Source organism: Rhinopithecus bieti, unplaced genomic scaffold (assembly GCF_001698545.2).
Source record: "Rhinopithecus bieti isolate Rb0 unplaced genomic scaffold, ASM169854v2 scaffold_5750, whole genome shotgun sequence".
NCBI lineage: Eukaryota > Metazoa > Chordata > Mammalia > Primates > Cercopithecidae > Rhinopithecus > Rhinopithecus bieti.
The window spans coordinates 2160358-2180875 of NW_016805082.1; the positions used below are offsets into that span (position 1 = coordinate 2160358).

The 20518-nt window shown below is 42.5% G+C and overlaps 1 protein-coding gene across 3 annotated transcripts in view; it reads left to right on the forward strand.

The window, feature by feature from the left end:
- ETS1 (ETS proto-oncogene 1, transcription factor) overlaps positions 1-20518 on the forward strand; it is a 129212-nt gene that overhangs the window by 88987 nt on the left and 19707 nt on the right. For all 3 annotated transcript variants that reach the window (XM_017871198.1, XM_017871199.1, XM_017871200.1), the window contains 5 exons: positions 8424-8543; positions 9510-9710; positions 12866-12943; positions 13904-14152; positions 18506-18766. In XM_017871198.1, coding sequence (XP_017726687.1) covers positions 8424-8543; positions 9510-9710; positions 12866-12943; positions 13904-14152; positions 18506-18766 — 909 coding nt within the window. The remainder of the gene's footprint in view (positions 1-8423; positions 8544-9509; positions 9711-12865; positions 12944-13903; positions 14153-18505; positions 18767-20518) is intronic.

The window sequence follows — 20518 nt, forward strand, 5'->3', positions numbered from 1 at the left end:
GGCCCAACTCATTCTTTCCTCCTGAGTAATGTAGAGACCATGGCTCCGTGTTTTTCATGACAAAGAAGTCACACTGTTCTGGGACATTTAGGAACTGTAAAATATGTCATGTGGTGGGAGTCAAGTGTAATTATCTATGCAGGAAATGCTTTGAAACATGTAAAGTACTTTGTAAATGACTTGAAATGATCATTTAAGAAGCTTAAATGATTCTTTAATGTACCCTATCGAGGTGGTCTTTGTACACAGGAATCATAATCTCAATAGCTAAAACTTCCTTTAAATTGCTTGAGTGTCATTAATTTAGAGGCCCATAAATGACAGTTACAACGCAGCTTGGGTTTTGGCAGATTCCAAACACATAGAAAAGAATTCTCAGCATAAAATTATACCTTTACTTTGTGCCATATTGATTCTAAGGTGGAAGTCTTAGGATATTTTTACAACCAAAAGGCATCTTAGGTGCATTGGATTCATGTGGTTCTGAAGTGTCATGGCAAACATATTTTAGATGCTGATTGTTGCAAGAAGTGTTTTCCCCTTAGTAGACTGGAGGATGCAGAATAGGTAAGAAATTAGTCTATTCTGTTAGAAAAAAAAATGCTGGTTTCAGGGGATGTAAATTTCCATTTATATCTCAGAATCTGATTTTGCATTTGTTTTCTTATTTTCTCAGTCGCTTGTTTGTACCTGGAGAAATTGCCAGATTCCTTCTTGATGCTGCTGTAAGCATTGGGAAATAAAATCTTTTTTTTAAGTCTATATTTTATAAGATGCTTTTCAGTATAATCAAGTAGCCAATGATTTGTTGAGCACCTACTATGTCTTACGCTTTGGCATTTTCACATACAGTCCACTTAATCCTCACAGCATGGCAGGTAGAGCATCCTAGAGAATGAAAGCGAGCTTCGTCTGAGGGGCTTTGAGACCTGGTTTATGTACCTTCACTTGCCAGGCTGCTAGAGAAAAACACATATTTAGAAGCCTTTCCAGCAGGATACATTCATTCATGTATTTCCTATTTTAGGCCATTTGCCCAATGTTTAGGGTGGGAGATTTGAACTAGTCTAAGGGAAGAGCGAGATAATTTAGCTACAGGACCCAGGGGGCAGTTCTGCTTTCTGGCTCGGATCCTGGAACGGAAGAGCCTCTCTGGGTTTCCCTGAACACCTGGAATTGATTTGGGTTTTGCTCTGACTTCGAAACATTTGCTGAGGTGGAGGATGGTGGAGGAGGTAGGAAAGAAATAAATCCAGTGATTAAAAATAGCTTGTGCATGTCAGGTGCCTGAACGAATTTGGGAACATGCCTGCAATCCCTTTTGTCTGGCAGGTCTGAACTCCGGCGCTGCCGAATTACAACTGCTTTCATTTGTTTTTCCTGCTTCCCTACCATGTAATGGTCAAGGGCTCATTGGAACCATGTGTGAGCCTGGTGAGTCACCAAATCCTCAGGACTTCAGTGGTAATAATGTGTTAAAACTCCTTTTGGGGGATGGGGCAGGAGGTGGATGAAGGGAAGAGGGAGAAGTCTGAGGTCACTTCCTACAGATGTTCAGTGTGCTGAGCCCTCTCTACAGGCTTCTTTCTCAGGCCTGGCTGCAGGACCTGAAACCAGCTTCTCCATGCAATTTGGAGCTGCCTTGCAGGAGACCATCTCTTTTGTCTTAGGGCAGCTTCCCTCTGCGGAGAGGCATCTCCTCAGAGTTGGCACGTTGTACCCAAAGAGCGTGCTTTCCCTAGCGGCTGTGTGCATTGGCAGCAAACCGAGATACTGTAACTTGAGACTGGCTTGCATTTTTGGTCAATCAGGTCACTGGAGGGTGAATTGGGGATTTTCTATGCAGCTTCTTCTCCCTTCTTTGCAGTGGTTTTTATTGGCTGGTGACTTCGAAAGGGTTAGGTATTAAAAGAAGGTCAGAAACCCAGTTGTATGTTTCCTAACTCATATGAGTCTGTTCCAGGTCCCATGGTATACTATTGTTTGGCACAATAATAGACCTGTTTGGTTGGGATGGGTGGCCTCAGCATGGGCATTGAGTCATTTATTGCTTTGCTCTTGCTGGAACCAAGAGTCCTGCATTTCCCCCATTGTGTTGTCACATCATTGGGTTTATGAAAATATAGCCAAGGGGCTGAGGAGGGACATTTGTCTCCCTTCTTTGCATTAACCTTAACCAGAAACTTTGTGGATTATAGCACCTCCCTGAGCTGGAAGTCCTGCCTGCCTGGTTTCTAGTGCCTCTCACAGGAATCGCTTACCATTCCCTTCTACTCTACTTCCACCCCGCATTTATATGAATGAGAGAGGGCAGTAGAGACTGTCTTTCTTTGAGATTCCTTTGCACATTATTCTGAGATCATTAGCTTCTTTATCAGGAGAGCCCTCTTGGAGACCAGTGACCACTTTCCAGGGGTCATCAACTTGAGAAGCAGAGCTATCCGTCAGTGTGGCTGCAGCCATTTCTCTATTTGTATTGGTCTGAAGGGGTAAAGGTGCCTTATCTCCTACACTGGGACTTGTTCTTGGCAGTTCGGCAATGGTCTTACCTTTCACACTGCCCTTTTGTGCTGACCAGAACTCCCAGCCTTTTATTTTAGTTTTGCACACTTTAGTTACAGTTGTAAGTTCATGAGGATGTTGACCATTAAGATGAAATATCACTGCAACCTGCTGCTTGTAGGAAGTGGAAATCCATAGAACTGGCTTGCCATCTTGATTTGAAATCATCTCTCTGTGATCTAACACTGGCACTTTCCAGATCATGACAGTGCTGCTTTGAAAGAAGTTCTGGGGTTGAAATGGGCCAATGCATGAAATATAGACCTAGATTTAAGCACGAGAGAAAGTAACTTGAAGCCTTTTTTTCTTTTTCCTTGAGTTTATTTGCCTTTTATTGAACTTTAACTGTATGATCTCCCTTTATCTAAAAAATATCCTTGTGACAATGAAATATTTGTGGGTGAAATGACTTGTCTGGGATTAGGTGTATAATTCTTCTGCGTGTGTGTATGTGTGTGCATGTGTGGAAGATGAAATAAAAACGGGTAGTATTGATAAACGTTGAGTAGAGTTTCTCTTTACTTTTATGTATGTTTGAAAATTGCCAAATAAAAAATGTAAAACTCTATGAGGGATATAGACACCACCTATGAACAGACCTCTTTTAAAAGTGAATTGAGTAAGTGACTTATCCAGTGTGTCTACACTAATGGTGTAAGTGAAATCAGAACCCATAGATTTTGATCAACAAGTTGTCAACAGTGCATGCCCTCCTCTCTCTTTTTTCTTTGTCTTTAGAATCCTGTCTTTCAATTTGGAGAACTGTTCTTTTATCCTCTCCATGTGGACCAGAAGGTTTATTCTTGGTTTACTTTTACTTTAAAAAATATATTTCAGTAAGCCTCTATGGAACAAATTAAACTTCTGTTATATGCAAAGTTACCCATTAGGTTGAGTCAGGGTTGCACATAAACAGAGAAGGAAGCCAGGTTGTCACTTAACCCGTTTGCTGCATATGGAAGGAAGCCTCACTTGACTGAGTGCCAGGAAAGGAAAAGATTATAGTTGATTCTGTAAATGGCTGTTAATTATGTTCTTACGGGGCTAGCTGTATGAAACCCTGGGTTTCTTGGAATGGTTTTAAGTTTTTAATCACTCCTAAAATCTTTTAAAGTAAGAAAGGAAAAGTCCCATTTGTTTCTTTCTCAGCTCTGAAAATGTTGGTTTTCCTGGATATCTGATCCATTTCTGTTTGCAGTGGAATAGAGAGAAAGGCTCTGAACTTTAAGAGTTAGAAGAGTGGCTTCTAGCCACTCTTCTAGATAGTCCCTCATGGCCTTGTGACTTTAGGTCAAGCTCTTGATCTCTCAGGGCCTTGATTTCTTCATATGTGAAATGGGGACCTTGTGATACCTTTCCAGGCCCCTCAGCAGTTTTATGTTTAGAGGATATGTTGGAGTAGTGTATGTGAAGAGTCTGGCAAACTGTAAAGGATTTCTCAGGTCTAAGGCATATTACTCACTCTTGGTATTTCTTTCATGCTGCTATTGAGTGTGACCATACCCAGCACACATGACTGGTATCATAATCTGATGGGGTTGGGCCCAGTTCAATGGTCATGCAAAACTGGGACATGTACCTTGGATTTCTTGTCCTTGGCTGTATCCCTCATCTCCTAACCCTAGGATCCCAGATGCTCCAGTCTTCCCATGATCATTGATTGAGAATGGTGAGAGAATAAACTTGTGAGGTCAGTAAGACCAGATGTCTTGAACTTCTTGCGGAACAAAAGCCACCTAGTGTTTAGATTCTGTGTACCATTGTTGGTAAGAGCCATTCAGTTTCAAATAACTGAAAAGAATGGTATGAAAAGACACATGAAACACCCTGGAAGGGTTCTTGGAAACTGAACAGCTCTTAACTTTGAGTTACATGTAAGTGAATGGAAACCCTTGTTTTACATTTCACTTGAAACATCTATGAGGTGGTTCAGGGTTAGGCCACAATGAAAAATGAGCAGATGTTTCCCCACATTCAAAATGCCACTAGCTTATTCTTCTGCAGATTCAGGGAAAGCTACCTGCTCACTTCTGTCTAAATACTGTGCAATCTTGTAATGGTTATTTAATCACCAGCTTCTACACAACTGTCCTTTCAGAGGTCTAGGGGAACTCCTATAAATATTAACTGAAATGTGGGGTCCCAAGGAATAATCAGTGGGCAGGAAATCTAACATAATTGCAGTATATTTATGTCCTCATTTTCCAGTGTGTTTAGAATCTCCACTGTGTTGGCATAGTGTTTCTCCAGGGCAGATTCTCAGCATTTTGAAACAAATATGTTATTTGAATTTAAGATATTATAATTATTAGCACAAAGGAGATTTCAGTATTTTTCCACAAAATATAATCAGTTAATGTCTATGGAGGTATTGATTAACTTCCAGACACTGATTCTAAAATTAGAAATATTTTGTACCTAATGTAAAAATATTATAATAGGTAATGAAGTAAAGTATTTTAAGAGTAAAGAGGTATCTGCTTAGGCTAAGTCACGTCAGATTTTCCACCTGTGTAATGATGTTATTATTGTTTTTGATGAGTATAATCAACAGAACTGCTACAATCTGCAGACAACATAAAGGGAATTTTTGAATTAGTATTTTCTATGATGGGTTTATTTTCTATTTAATATACACTTTTGAACATGATCAGTCATCATTTAAGTGCAATGCTCACACAACTGAAAAAGACAATCTTTGCCAACTGTTCACTTACTTATAGAGGGGAGTTTGACTTTTTTTTTTTTTTTAACTACAGTTCCACACTTTATAGGATAAAGTTCTGACTTTTATATCTAAATCCTTTGACTCCAAGGACAATGCTGTGTCTTCTCTGGAGCTGATCAAGTCCAAATGCAGGTGTCCTAAGTGGACAGGGATGGTTCCCCTCAGCTGGAATGTGAGCCATTTTTTTCAGAGATCTAGCACTTGAGTCTCACAGCCAGACGGGCAGAGCCAGGCACCTCTGACGGGGCCCCAACAGCACGTGGACTGGGCTTGTGGAGGTGGCATTGAGGTGGAAAGGCAAAAGTAATTCTAGCTGCTTTCCTGGGAGAGAACAAGCGAGAACCCAGAAATGCCTGCCCCCTGACAGGAAGCAGAAACCTACGTGGAGAATTGTCAGCTCAGCAGTCCTGTCCAGACCACACTGTCAGGGCATGTGGAGTTATGGGAGCCAGAATCAAGGAACTTCTTTGTCAGGCTTTCTGCTGTCATCCTTGGCTGTCACCTCACACTGGCATCCCACTGTCCTAGCTTTCATGTTGAGAAGATTCTGGGGGCCTCCTAGTCAGTCTCATCCGTCAGTTCCCGTTGCAGCAGAACCACTGCTTGTCCATTTGGCCTGACCTGTATTTTCCACATGTGTTGTCCTGGCCAATTTCCGCCATCAGTAAGGTCCTTTTCATCAAGTCATAAATCTAATGGAGGGAACAAACACACACAACAAAACCCACACAGTTCAAGTTCATGAATTCATGTTGGATGGGGGTGAAGGGAGGAAAGTTGTTTCAAATTTGGAAAAATTTAATTCACTCAACATTTGTTGATTGACTCGTGTGTTTAGCCGTGTGCTGGGAGCTGAGGCTGCCACAGTTGTTTCTTCTCTCAGAAGCGATACTCCCTGGTTAACTAGAGAGCCCTTTTCTGTAAAGTAAAACTGATTTCTACGCTAAGGGAAGACATTTCTGGACCTGCCGCTGAGCTGTTCTTGGAGGTGTAGAGTGGGGATGGATAGGGAGCAGCCATGAGTTTCTTAGTGACTCATTTGATGATTGCTCCATTGTTTGAAGGGCTGGATGTTATGTAATCAACACTCTATCCCCTCCCCCAGTTTCTTCCCCCTAACAATCTGGGATTTTCCATCATTCTGTCAACCTTTCTGGAGACATGTTGATTTTTTCCACTAGATTTTTTTGGGCATGTCCAGGGCAACCCAAACTCACCACTCCCTGGAACTTCAGATTCCTCATCATTGGCAAGGCCTGGAAGAGCAGCTAGGGAGCCCTTCTGTTCTTCCAGGGCACAGCCTGGACTCTAGCGGTTTCCTGACAGCATCGCTAAAAGCAAACAGGAGAGAAAGTACCTCCTTTCCTTCTTTTATGCAGTGTAATTTCTACTTAGTTCGACATTCAGAGGCAATATGTTTGCTCCTTTTTTCGGAGATTTATCCTATGTTTTAATTTCATTCAGCCCATAACATATTCTTTATGTCCGGGGAATATTTTTTAACCAACCAAAGTTTAGAAACAGCCAGTTGAAGAATTTCTGTAGTAGCCTTGCCTGGAACTTAGTCACTTTATAAGTCAGTTTCATGGGATACACTGAAGATTCAGGTTTCTAGAAATCACTTCAGTAAAGTGTATCACTGTCAAAAGGTGACAGGAAAGCTAGTAGGGATTCTCAGCTCATGTCTTTGCTTATTCACTTTTTGTGGGAAATTGTGCCTGAGGTGAATTCAGAAGATGTTTAAGTTCAGCTCTATTTATGTACCATCACCGTGAACATGGTCCACAAATACAGGAGGATCTGGATGGACATAGCAGAGATTAAGGTGCATGTGGGTATAGCAAATGATGATACATTTGCAAATCTGCAGGCTGTAATGGCTCACTCTTCTTCACTGCTGACACTAGCCAAGCTTTATAGATTTTTCATCCTGTATGCACTTCAAATTGGCTCACTTATGTTGTCTGCCTTGCCACTTTTGTAGTCAAAGCCACCATCGTCTCTCACCAGGACTGATGTAGTAACTTTCTAAAATGTCTTGCTTATCCATTCATACTCACCTCCTAAACCACTCTTTATAGAACGGGTAAGGGGATCTTAAAACAAAATGATCTTTTTTTAGTTGATGCTGATGTCACTGCTCTGAGGACTACACTTTGAGAACCACTGATCTGGAGTATTCTCTTCTTCCTAAATTCTCATGTATCCTTCGCATCTCAGGTCAAATATCTGTCTTCTAAGGGAGGCCTTTCCTGTTTCCTTCAGACATCCAGGAATTCCTGTTGCACATTAACGTTGCATCATGTACGTCTTCTTTGAAGCCCTTATTGACATTGTATTTGAACACTTAACTGTATAAATAGGTTTGTAGTGGTTGAATCTACTGCAAAAATCAGATGGCTAGCTCCTGTAGAGACTCTTTCTGTGTTGTTCACTGTTGTTCCTTTGACTCCTTGCACAAAGCAAGTGCTAGATAACCATTTTTTGAATGAATGAATGAATATTATTTCCTTTTCATAGGTAACTTAAACCATGTAGTAACGTTAATATTCTTGGTAAATGTGAAAGACAAGCAGGGACTGTGTATAAATTAGTAGAGGTGTTCAGGAAGAGTAAACACATTTGTTTGTCAGGGATGCAGGACACTTTAGGCCTAGCACAATGTGGAAAGCCCCTTAAATTTTGCCTGCTCATGCCAGCACAGTGGCTCATGCCTATAATTCCAGCACTTTGGGAGGCTGAGACAGGTGGATCACCTGAGGTCAGGAGCTTGAGACCAGACTGGCCAACATGGTGAAATCCCGTCTCTACTAAAAATACAAAAACTAGCTGGGCATGGTGGCACATGCCTGTAGTCCCAATTACTTGGGAGGCTGAGGCAGGAGAATGGCTTGGACCCAGGAGGCAGAGGTTGCAGTGAGCTGAGGTCATGCCACTGCACTCCAGCCTGGGCAACAGAGCGAGACTCCGTCTCAAAAAAAAAAAAAGAAAAAATGTCCTGCTGTGGTGCTCTGGTGAGGATGCTAGCACAGTTGTTTCTCAGCTTGCCTTCTTACAGTCCATTTGTGATGTTTTATGAGTGGTTCATTACCTATGTAATTTTTGTTATTCATATGCAATTTTCTTCCTGCAGATATGGAGTGTGCAGATGTCCCACTATTAACTCCGAGCAGCAAAGAAATGATGTCTCAAGCATTAAAAGCTACTTTCAGTGGTTTCACTAAAGAACAGCAACGACTGGGGATCCCCAAAGGTATGATTTTGTAGTTGGAAAAAGAGTGATTGGGGTCAGACCCTTTGGGAAGACTCATTTTCTCACCTGGAGTGTGTGAGGCAGACGTTACACTAACCACATTGGAGTCAGCAGCTATGGGCCATGGCTGCCATCTGTTAGGGCCATCATGACACACACACTGAGGCTGCCCCATCTCCTGGGCTTGTCCTGCCATCTTGGTGTGAGGACAGTGGTCCTCAAACTTGCCTGCTCACTAGAATCACTTCTGGATCTCTTGGAGCAGCTCTGACGTTGGGCAGTACACCTGCTGTCATCTGAACTTCTAAGTGTCATTGGTGGGTACAGCCAGGTTAAACCTCAGGTCATGTATGAAGATTGCATGTTATCAGTACTACAGTGCTACTCAAGGCACGGCTTACCATAAGTACAGACTTTGCAGTGTATCTGGTATAATACAGGCACCTAATAATGTTATTACCAAGTGCCATTTGAATGACTTACTACTACTAATTGCTACAATTATTACCACTATAATTGGCTAAGATAAAAAATAATTGAGAATAATAGTCTCAAGTATATTATAAGTTAAGAGCAGAGAGAGGCATGAGCAATCTCTTATTATTATTGCTATTAAAGAAGCCATTTGTTCTCTTGTTCAGGGCTTTAAAAAAGTCCAATGGGAATAAGGCAGTGAAAGAGGAGATTCATGGAAATCTTTGCCTGCAAGGGCAGAGAATACTCACGTGGTACTTTTTGGCTGGCAGTAGTGACCTCCTAGCTGGTGAAATAGAGAAGGCGGAGATGTTGAATGTGGAGGGGAGGGCTATGGAAGGCACTCGATGTGCAGGCTAGGCTGGTGCTTCCTCATTCGGTGAGTAAAGATAGCATTCTCAGCTAAGTTCCGTTCCTTCAGTGTCCTCTCTGAGGCTTGGATAGGAGTTAAGAGCCTGACCTGCTGGATCTTCATCTGATGTCTTTCCTCAGACCCCCGGCAGTGGACAGAAACCCATGTTCGGGACTGGGTGATGTGGGCTGTGAATGAATTCAGCCTGAAAGGTGTAGACTTCCAGAAGTTCTGTATGAACGGAGCAGCCCTCTGTGCCCTGGGTAAAGACTGCTTTCTCGAGCTGGCCCCAGACTTTGTTGGGGACATCTTATGGGAACATCTAGAGATCCTGCAGAAAGGTAAATATGTGGAAACAGGGAGAGGTGGAGGTTATGTGGGGTTGCTGTGACAGTAGGTAGGGGACTCACCCAATGGTACGACATCGATGCCTTTCTTTGTGGGCATCCTATTGTAGGACGTATGTGGGGATGTGCCTGGTACACTGCTCAGCGTATAGCAGGTACTCTTAGATGAGTGTTAATTTCTTTTTCTTCTACATATTGGGGGTCCAGATATTAATCTTCTGCAAGATTGTACCTCTGAAGCTTCTTGGATTGCAACATTCTAATCCAGGTCCTTATCTCAAACCCATGCCCTGTTTGAACAAGCAGTGCCCACAGCCAACCCAAGAATAGTTTGTGTGTGTGTGTGTGTTTCTGCAATCTTAATACATACTGCCTTGGTGCATGGCCACATAATACCTGATCACATCCCGGGAAAGCTTAGCTTCTGAGAGCATGTTAATAAGGCAGATTTCTCTGCCCACTAACTGGATTGGAATTGCAGTAGTGCATCATACCTTTTACATCTGGAGCAGGAACTGGGGTTATATCAGGACGCTGTGTTGCAACCTTGTAATGACATGGCCTCCCCTAACAGCCTCTTCCAACCTTTTTGGACCAAGTGACTCATGTACCACAGTCCTGGCTGAGTATAGAAACAGCAGCAGGCAGCAAACTTGGGTGTTTTTGCGCTTATTTTTCTGATTTTTTCTTAAAATAAATTGCAGTTACCAGCAGTCAGCAGTGCCCTCCAGCTGACTGTAAGCCTAGAAGCCCATTGCCCTCTCTAACCCAGGCCCACCCTTTCCCTGTGGTCACCAGCTCTAACTCTTGGCACAGACGCTGGGGGAGGGGAGCAAAACTCAGGATTAGCACTTTTACCCCACATAATACCTTCCTTTGTTTAAGAATATATTCCACTCTACAGTGCTCAAAAGAGACCCAAACTAGATTTCTCTGTGCTCAAAAGTGTTATCTTTGTTCCTTCTCCTCACCTTCTGTTGAAAAATAAGACATAAAGGAACACAGGAAAGAACTAGGTGAGTCTTTCTGTGGCTGCTTTTACCGAGGATGGCAGGCAGTTGCACAGGCTTCCCCAAAGCACTGGCGTGTTCTCCGTGCACAGACACCCACCCATAGGTGTTGACATGAGCAGCCTGTTTATAGAGGGAAATGATATGGCAGGATCCTAAAGATCTGATTTGACTGTTGACTTCTAAACACAATAGCAGATTCCATCAGACTGTGGAACCCAATATATTCTACTAAGAGGCTGTTTTCCTCCGTTTATCACAGTGGAGCTGCCAGGTGTTTTGGGCTGTCTAAGCCTGTCTCTGATTGTAGTTACAATTAATATCTTTCATGTCTCCTTGTTTCCAAAGTGCTTTCAAATACATTTTCTCTTTGGATTATCAAAATAACTGTGTGAGACAGTAAGGACAAGTCCTATTATTGTCTTTGTCTGTAAAATGAAGCTCAGGCTAGCAATTTCTTCAATATCACTCATCTCCTTAAATTTCATTTTATTTCAACTTTCAATACATGTTTATTTTATTTGTTTATTTTTTGAGACAGAGTCTCGCTCTGTCACCAGGCTGGAGTGCAGTCGCGCGATCTCAGCTCACTGCAACCTGCGCCTCCCAGGTTCAAGTGATTCTCCTGCCTCACCCTCCCCAGTAGCTGGGACTACAGGTGTGTGCCACCACACCCAGCTAAGTTTTGTATTTTTAGTAGAGTTGGGGCTTCACCACGTTGGCCAGGATGGTCTTGATCTCTTGACCTCGTGATCTGCCCGCCTTGGCCTCCCAAAACATTGGGATTATAGGCATGAGCCACCACGCCCAGCCTCAATATATTTTTATTTAACTTAAAATTTAACATCCCATCCTGTGCTTTTTGTATAATAATGTGGACTCACAGGGGCCTTTTGACCCCTAAGACTGGTTTGGCCTCACTTAGGGTAAAGGAAGAATGTAAGAAAATTTAAGAGAATTAGGATATAAGTTAGTATGTTTGAGAGCAAAAGCCCTATCATCCCACCCAATATTCTGTTGAGAGAGGCAGAAAGAATTCTCCCTCTTCAGGTTCAGTTACTTGACGAGATGAGCATGATGTTTGTGCTGAGACTACAGCTTTTGTTCTGTAATTAAACTAAAGCAACACAGCACCAAAAAAACATAGCTGTTTGGGGTGGGGTGGAAGGCCAAAGGTACGGGGATGTTTCAATCTGATAAACTGCTAAAGCAAAGTTTAATCATTTTATCTCAACTGGGAACTGTTTTTTCTGTGCAGGCATAAACTTGTTTTCTCAGCAGACTTTGCTCCTAACAAGCTATCAAATACCTGAGGAAAAACCCAAACCCATACTCTCTTTATGTCAGATTCTTATGGTGAAATATAATCAGACTACTCCATACAAGAATTGGAGGCCATGGCATTTGTTCCAGGGTAATTAGAGGATCCCAGGCTCACTGCAGTGTCGTGCAGAGCTTTCTGTCCACAGGTGCACTTCGTTTCGTCTCCCTTCTTCTCCTTTTCCTAGGGGAGTTGGCATCTGGGCAGGAGCTTGGTTGGGTTGCTCTTCTCTCCCTTTACACAAGCCCAGTCACATTTCACCAAATGGAGTCACCTTACCAGTGTCCTGCTTCTTGTCTGGGCCTGAACTTGAAACCTGAGGGCAATGGGAAAATGCAAAACAAAACCAGACATCTGTTAGAGGAAATGGAGAATGTAAAATCTACTGCCTAAAGACTGCCATATATTTTTGAGAAGTTTTGAAATCGACCAGTTTGGGGGTTGGGGATTGATCCTGTGAACCTGTGATGTACTCAAGCCTTTGGCTCTAGTGTGGTCGACATACATGCGGTATGAATGCATTGAGAATGAATGCTGAATGCCTTCTCAGCCCTTAGAGATTACTCATGGATTCTCTTTCCAAGATACTAAATCCCATTTTGCCGCTACTGAAATAATAACTTTAGTCATATTTTTTGGATCTCATGTTTAGACAAGGTCACAGTCAGGACAGACTCAGATACCAACTCAGTTAATGAGTATGCAGATTTCTTAGAAAAGGGGTTGAGATCATTGTGGTCTTTGCATCCAAGATCCTTTTAGGCCAAGCATGACTTGAATATTGACCTCGTTGTTCATTCCCTATCTGTTCATTACAGAGGATGTGAAACCATATCAAGTTAATGGAGTCAACCCAACCTATCCAGAATCCCGCTATACCTCGGATTACTTCATTAGTAAGTTCATTTCTACTCCTTTATAGGAAACTAGGAAAAGGTCCCTATCTCCGTCAATCTCAGGCTCCTTCATACTAATTCTATCAAAAATAGTATCTTCTTAGATGTAGACTCTTCTTTGTTACTTTATTGTATTATTTTCCACAAAGCAGAAAGTTTCAACCTAGATGCATGGTTCATTAACCTACCAAGTTCATACACACTAAGATCCCTCTCTGATACCTTTAACCTGAAAGTCATGCAGAGAGACTGCAACTGGAGCCCCAAAACTTTTGTTCTGATTTGGTACTGTTCACTCTGATGGCCAAAAGAGGGTTGGGTTAGGAATTTCATCTTGGCTTTTGTTGTTTCCTTTTTACTAGTGGAGATGACAGCATTTCCTCTAAAATCCTTCTTTAAGAGTGTGCTATGCAGCTTCAAATTCTATTAGAGGAAATACAGCCTTCTCCTTTTTCGTGCAAGATACTGGCCATACTGAAGAGATAGCCTGAGGGAAAGAATGCCTGTGGGCCTGTTGCACTAATGTAAGCTCTGAGCTATAGGACCATCTTCTCTGATGGCTCTGCTTTTAAAGGGTGTATTAAACAGGTTTTATTTTTTCATTTTATCTTTTTACGTGATTACAATTTTTATTCCAGTAACACAATGATGTTAACTACCCTGTGTCAAGAGCTTATTGTGTGGGGAATGTTGTAGGCATTTTACCTATATCCTCATTTAAAGATCGCAATCACCCCCATTTTATAGATGAGAATGTGAAGTCAGGAAATCTATCTTGTCAAGGGCCATAGCTATTTAGTAGTGGACAAGGTTAAAATCCAAGCCTTTCTGATTTAAAGTATTTTCCCTTTATTCTCTAAGGAGCTTGTTCCATGTCATACAGCCTCTGTCGGTGGTGAAAAACTGCTTTTTTTGGGTACAAATCTCTCCTCTCTTTAATTGCAAACCCTTTGTTTCCAGGCTATGGTATCGAGCATGCCCAGTGTGTTCCACCATCCGAGTTCTCAGAGCCCAGCTTCATCACAGAGTCCTATCAGACGCTCCATCCCATCAGCTCGGAAGAGCTCCTCTCTCTCAAGTATGAGAACGACTACCCCTCGGTCATTCTCCGGGACCCTCTCCAGACAGACACCTTGCAGAACGACTACTTTGCTATCAAACAAGAAGTCGTCACCCCAGACAACATGTGCATGGGGAGAGCCAGTCGTGGTAGGTCATATTTCTTTTCTAAAAGCTCTTGTGTTTACAAGAATTACCTGACTGTGAGTTTTTTCAGGTTCCATTTTTTTTTTCTCATTTATTAGACATGTAGATTCCTCAGTTTCAGCCTTCCCATCTTAGAGTGTCCAGATACTAAGAACTTTCCATCGTGGTGTTTTAGCCAAGTCCATTATTATGACAAAGGCCATGGGGTCCACAGTGAAATCAGACTCAGGCAATCTAAGAAATTAAATGTCTTACTTGGGCAAAATGTTTCCCTCAATTAATAACTCGGGTTGAATTTGGTCACTTTGAAAGGTATGCTCTATTTTCCTTGAGGAGGACATAATCGAATAAAAATGGTTCAAGTGACCACCCTGGAAAATGCTTGAGCTTAGCATGTGTCCTGTTGCTCCTCCCAGAGGACTCCTGCGTCTGACTGTAGATCCTGGCTTGGTACCTGGAATGGCCTCTGCTGGCCAGCCTGGGATCTTTAGCCTCCTGTGACTTTTTTGGTTTGGGAAGATACAAGCTGGTTAACCAACGGTTTGTTTGGAACCAGTCATCAGCAGTGTGGTGAAAGTGTGTATTTAGCTAGAGGACCAGGGAAGGAGGTGGCCAGGGGTTTCCAAAAGAAGGTAGTTTTGTTAACATGACTATTATAATAATGATAAAATGTTCACTGTCAGTGAAGAAAGTGTTTCAAAATAGAGCTGGCTGACATAGAGCAAAAAAGGTAAAATGCACCCAATCTTTAGAAACAGGACATAAACGCTCAGAGATACAACCTACCTAGTAAAGTGTCCAAATTGTTTTGTTTCTGAGAAAAATGCAGTCTATTGTAAGAAAGGGTTTGTCTATTTAGCAAGAGCTAGATGATTTCTAAAAAGGTGAAAAAGAGGACTTTTCTGGTGGGTAACTGGGAAAGAATTATAAACGGGAAGAGGAACGGGAGAAAGCTGACAGGTGGGGCTTGGGTCGGATGGCAGGCTGGGGCTGGCCTATGAGTGATTTCTGCTCAGTGACTGACCATATGTGGCACCTATTGTGAGGCTCTTGGAGGAGAGCCCAATGGCACCTTTACTTTGAAGAATCGTGGGTCCTGCACATTGTCATCTTCTTCGAGTATTCAGGCTCACACTTCCTCCCAGCAGGCCTAGGGATCACCAGCAAGCCCTGCAGAGGGAAAGTCCCTGCAAAATCAGAACCCCTAATCTTCCTTCTTAAGGCCCCAGGGTGTTTGTGCTTCAGACCGAAGGGGATGGGTGGGACCAGTCGGCCTTCCCCTTTCTGGCTCTTTTTATTTTTGGGTGTGTGTCTATTTAAATACATACACACAAGTCTGTGTATATGTGTTTCTTTTTTATGGGGGGGTCACAGCATTAAAAAGAGTTTCTTCCTTGTCGGATTTTCTGTACATCTACACAGTGAGGCCAAGCCTGTGGGTTTAGGCTCGGCCATGTTGTAACTTTGGGTAGCTCTCCTGTCACATTGTTTTGAAATTGCATCTGGCTTTGCATTTGTGTAATTGTCTCTTCTCCCTCTCCTTTCCTTCGTTCTTGGTTTTGGTCCCCGCCACCCCTCCAACCCCAAACTAATGACTATGGACCAAAAGTGACCCTTACAAAGAGACATGAGGTATTTCTTTCTGGCTCCACTCTTCTTCCCTCCCTCCAAGTTCAGGCCACAAAAACTTGAGGGGAAGACCATTTTGTGCAGGGCTGTTTTCTGCGTGTTAGAAGTGCTGCAAACAGGGCCTATGCAAAGGGCCAATTGAATCTGAGATGCTGTGACTGGTCTAGACCGAAAGCATTACTGTTAGCCGATTGTTATTTATACTAATCATAGTACAGTATTCACAGGCTGCATTACAGCATACAGAGTGCTTCTATGCCCCACTTATGTGGGCCCTAAGGACTGTCTTTGTACGAGTCTGCTCAGTGGGTGGCTGGGTGCTGTTCCATCTTCTGTATTGAGTGCTCTGAGGTCTGTTCGGTGGAGTCAGATAGCTTTGGAAGGAGTTTGCTGAGGCCCTTCTCAGAAAGTCTGGCTGGTGGACAGTTTAGAGAACACAGGTTTTCCTGCATGAGCACCGCAGCATAACGGAGTATCTAATCCAGTTGGATTCTACCCATTTTTGGAGAAAATACCCGTAAATGAAGGTTCCCAGCACCAGGGTTGTGAAATCGAGCTAAAATGAAAGCTGCCTACTGCTATAAACCACAACTCTCAACAGGGTTGCATTTGCCTCATGTTTGGGGGGTTGCCAGAGACTGGTTCTGACTTGATTTAGCCCCCTTGCTTATTGGGAGTCCTTGGAAACTCTACTATCTTGCTTGTGAAAATTGTGATCTCCTTTTACTCCAAGTATAAAATTGGCTGATAGAAATGGAATCATTTCGGAGAGACTTTAGCATAAATACTATCAACTTGGTGGGGTGTTGATGAAAATATAAATTCTCCTTCTTAGGCTTTTGGTATGTTTGTCTCAAAGAGAAAATAAATGGCCATGAAGATCAGTAGCTGGTATGAACAAATACCTTTTTATGAGATGCCACAAAATTTCCTGTTCTGCTAAAACAAGGCTTTGACATTCTGGTTGTAGGCTGTTTCGTTGAATCATTTAGTGTAAATTTCTTGAAGAGAAAATTAGATTATTTCTAAAAAGGTGAAAAAGATGACTTTCTGCTGGGTACATGGGAAAGAATTATGAAGAAATATATATTCATTTTTAATAAGAATGAAGAGGTGCCCTTTTGATAGTGGACTGGGTGGGCCAGGCTGATAACTGCATGAAGCCCTTCAGTTTACTTTCCAGAGATAACCCTCCTGTGAATGGATGAGTGGAGGAAGGAATGAGATGAAATGGATGACACCAGCTTTCTGTTGAAAGCAGTTCTGGAGGGGTCAGGAAGTAGAGAAAACCTACAGCAGTGGATTTTATAAAAAGTACACACTCAACCAAATGCGTTTTATCCGGATCTTTAAACAATGTTGGGAGCAACATATTTTCCTATATATTTAATTTAGGTTTGGGCATCTGTTCATGTTTGATTTTGATTGTTTTAAGCAATCTGCACTGTCATGGAGAAGAAAATACACTGGGAGCACACTAATATGAAATTGTACGAGTCAGCCTTATTCTGGGATTTGAAATTTATAGATCAATCATCCCTGAACAGTTAAGAGTTGATTTACGGATATTTCTATGTAAATATTTGTCACATCCCTTTGCCTTTTTTGGCCTGTGCTGAATTGAGGTGACCATCTAGTCTCCCATGATTTAACTTAGGTTACTTGAAAAGTATCTGAAAGTTGCATATAAAACCATTCCTGCGAGCCTTTTAGCTCTTAGATGCATTTGTTTTCCTCCAAAACATTTTTTTTTTTTTTTGCTAGCCTCCTTTTAGTGGCATTTTACCAATGGAAATTTCTCCAGGAGCTATTGTGCAATCATAGCAGCTGTTTATAACCTGGTTTGGGAAATTAATGAACTTGCATGATCTTGTGGTCAGTTAAGAATGCCTTAAGCAACTCACACAGTAAAGGATTTCTGACACTGCTGTGGACCTTAACTCTTTAATAAACCTTTTAAGTATTGCCTATACTTTTCCAATGAAGTTTAAATTTCAATACATAATTTTACTTGGAGAGGATAAAGAATATGGTTTTCTGTTTAGAAGAGTGATAGTGTGTGTGATATTTTAAAATCTCTTGGGAAAAGCATCTTATACCATCTTACTCTATTTGAAAAGGCATAGGGTCAGTTCATGTATTTTATGTTAAAATAGTATTTGGGAAAATGCTAAGAAAATAGCACTTTAGTTCCAAGGTCAAAAAAGGCTAATCTGCTCTTAGTCTAATGGGATTCTTTTTTCTTATGACCAAAATACTTTCCAAACTGGGCCTTTTGAAATCATCTCATTGGCTTGAGTTGGAGTGTGGAATTCAGCCTGACATTGCTCCGATTTCTTCATTTATTCATTGGGCCTACAACATCAGCCAGAAATCGTATCATAACATGTGTGATCCTCAGCTTCTAGATTTCTGGCTTTAGAACTCTTGAGGACCCAAACATTACTCTGACAGATGTGAGCAGCGTTTGACTCTGACTCTCTGTACTTGGAATTCTCAAACCAGGCAGCAGAGTGGCCGTGGACCCTCAGATGGTGGCCTGGTGCAGCCCCTTTCCCCAGAGTAAACCCATGACCCCTGAAGCTTCCATTCCCACTCGCCTCTCCCTTCTTCTGTCCCTCCTGCAGATCTGATTAGCAATCTGTCCTCCATAAGAGGGTTTTTACAGTTTTTTTTTTCCCACTCCCTCCTCCCCTGTCCTCTTTCTACCTCCTCCTTTACCTCCAGGTAAACTCGGGGGCCAGGACTCTTTTGAAAGCATAGAGAGCTACGATAGTTGTGATCGCCTCACCCAGTCCTGGAGCAGCCAGTCATCTTTCAACAGCCTGCAGCGTGTTCCCTCCTATGACAGCTTCGACTCAGAGGACTATCCGGCTGCCCTGCCCAACCACAAGCCCAAGGGCACCTTCAAGGACTATGTGCGGGACCGTGCTGACCTCAACAAGGACAAGCCTGTCATTCCTGCTGCTGCCTTAGCTGGCTACACAGGTAGGCGCCCTCCCGCTGCTTAGGCCAACTCCATCTGCACATTTCTGTGGGTGGGATCCTTCCTGGAAGGCACTGTGCACCTCTGACCAGAGACGACGACAGACTCCCTTTTGTAGGCCAGCGGGGAGAAGTCTCTCTAAGAATTCTGTAGTCTCTCCAGCCACTCTGCTTGTGAATAGCCATTGATTTTTGGAAGCAAATAGTATCATTCTCTTCAAAGGGATCATTTCCAAGAATGGTAGGAAACTTATATTTTGGTGTTTTCCATGTCTGGGGGAAGGGAACTGTGATGATTTGGTGTTCCTGGAAACTCTGTCTAGTGGCCTGGCATCAGGGGATTTTTCCTGGTCTGCTCTTGGGAGGTCTTTCTGAATACAAAATCAGCAGTAGCATCTCTCAAAGGCACAACTGAATGGCCTCCACACTGGACTCTTCTGCAGCACCGTTCTCCTTAGGCCAGCTGTTCAAATGTGGGAGCAGTGTCCTCAGTGACACTACGCCCTGTCCAGATCCATCCTGGCCTATAGAGAAGACCCCTTCTCTCACTCGACTTTATCATCAGTTTTCTTCCAGGAGCGAAAGCTATAGTTATGATAGTGATGAGTGAAGAAAGGCCATAGAGAAAGGAAGATGTAGGTTGAGAGCTTGAGCTTTGATTGAGACTCTGGTGGTAGAGCAAAACAATTCTTTCTTCAAATGGGTTGTAGCACATCTTGCTACTTAACCAGAAAAACATGTGGAGAGTATAGCTGAGAAATAGCCAAGGAGTATTAATGTGTTAATCATCAGATCTCTCTGTAAGATTGTAGTGTTTTCTAAAAATTAGAAAGTGTATTGTGAGTAGAGCTTATTTTAAAGTAGCTTTGATTACTCAGATGTGGTCTAGGCCTTTATTCTCTTATAATTCTCTCCACTCTGGATGCATTTTCATGTAGGGACCCTTTGTGTGGATGATGACAAACAGCAAGATCTGTGTTTCTCTTGAGGTATCTATCTCATCTTTAGAGTATGCTGAATCCTCATTTGTGCATTCAGGAAAGCCTTAGGTCTTTTAAGAAGAAAACCAGTGACCTTTGAAAACAACTCAAATGCTTGAAAACTTACTCCCCCTTCAGAGAGCAGGAGTGTCTCTCTTATGCTGCATTCCACATAGCTCCTAGTGCAGTTCATTGCATGAGCAGTGCTCAGGAATTATGTCTACAGGTTGGGGTAGCAACAAGGTCAAGGCCAGGAATGGAACTCAAAGGCCCTTACTTTATTCTTTCTACAATACCCCGGTGGTCTTTGCTTGAACATGGCTAGCATGTAGGAACTTACTGCTTTTCAAGGGAGTCCTTTCCCATCTCTGGAAGAAGATTATTAGGAAGTATATTCATTTCCATTAGAAACATCCAGGGTGAGGAAAAGTATATTAAGTCACTCTCAGGATGTACAAGAGTGCCAGCTCATGCAGTTATACCTGTTAGGGGTTAAAGAACTAGACTGCAGTTGAACATAGCGATAAAGGAAGGGAGACGTGCTGCTTAATTGGGAAGAGAAAGGAAAGGCAGAGGTAGCTCTAAAATGACTTTGTGGCCTTGCGAGGTAGACTTTATCTCTAACTGCCAGTGCTTGCTTCTGTTTTTGTGGTGCAGGGGAAACTATGCTCTAGGTCTGAGTTATGTCTGGATAGATTGATAGTTGCCTACCCACCCTCTCCTCTGCCCTTCCTTCCTTCCTTCCTTCCTTCCTTCCTTCCTTCCTTCCTTCCCT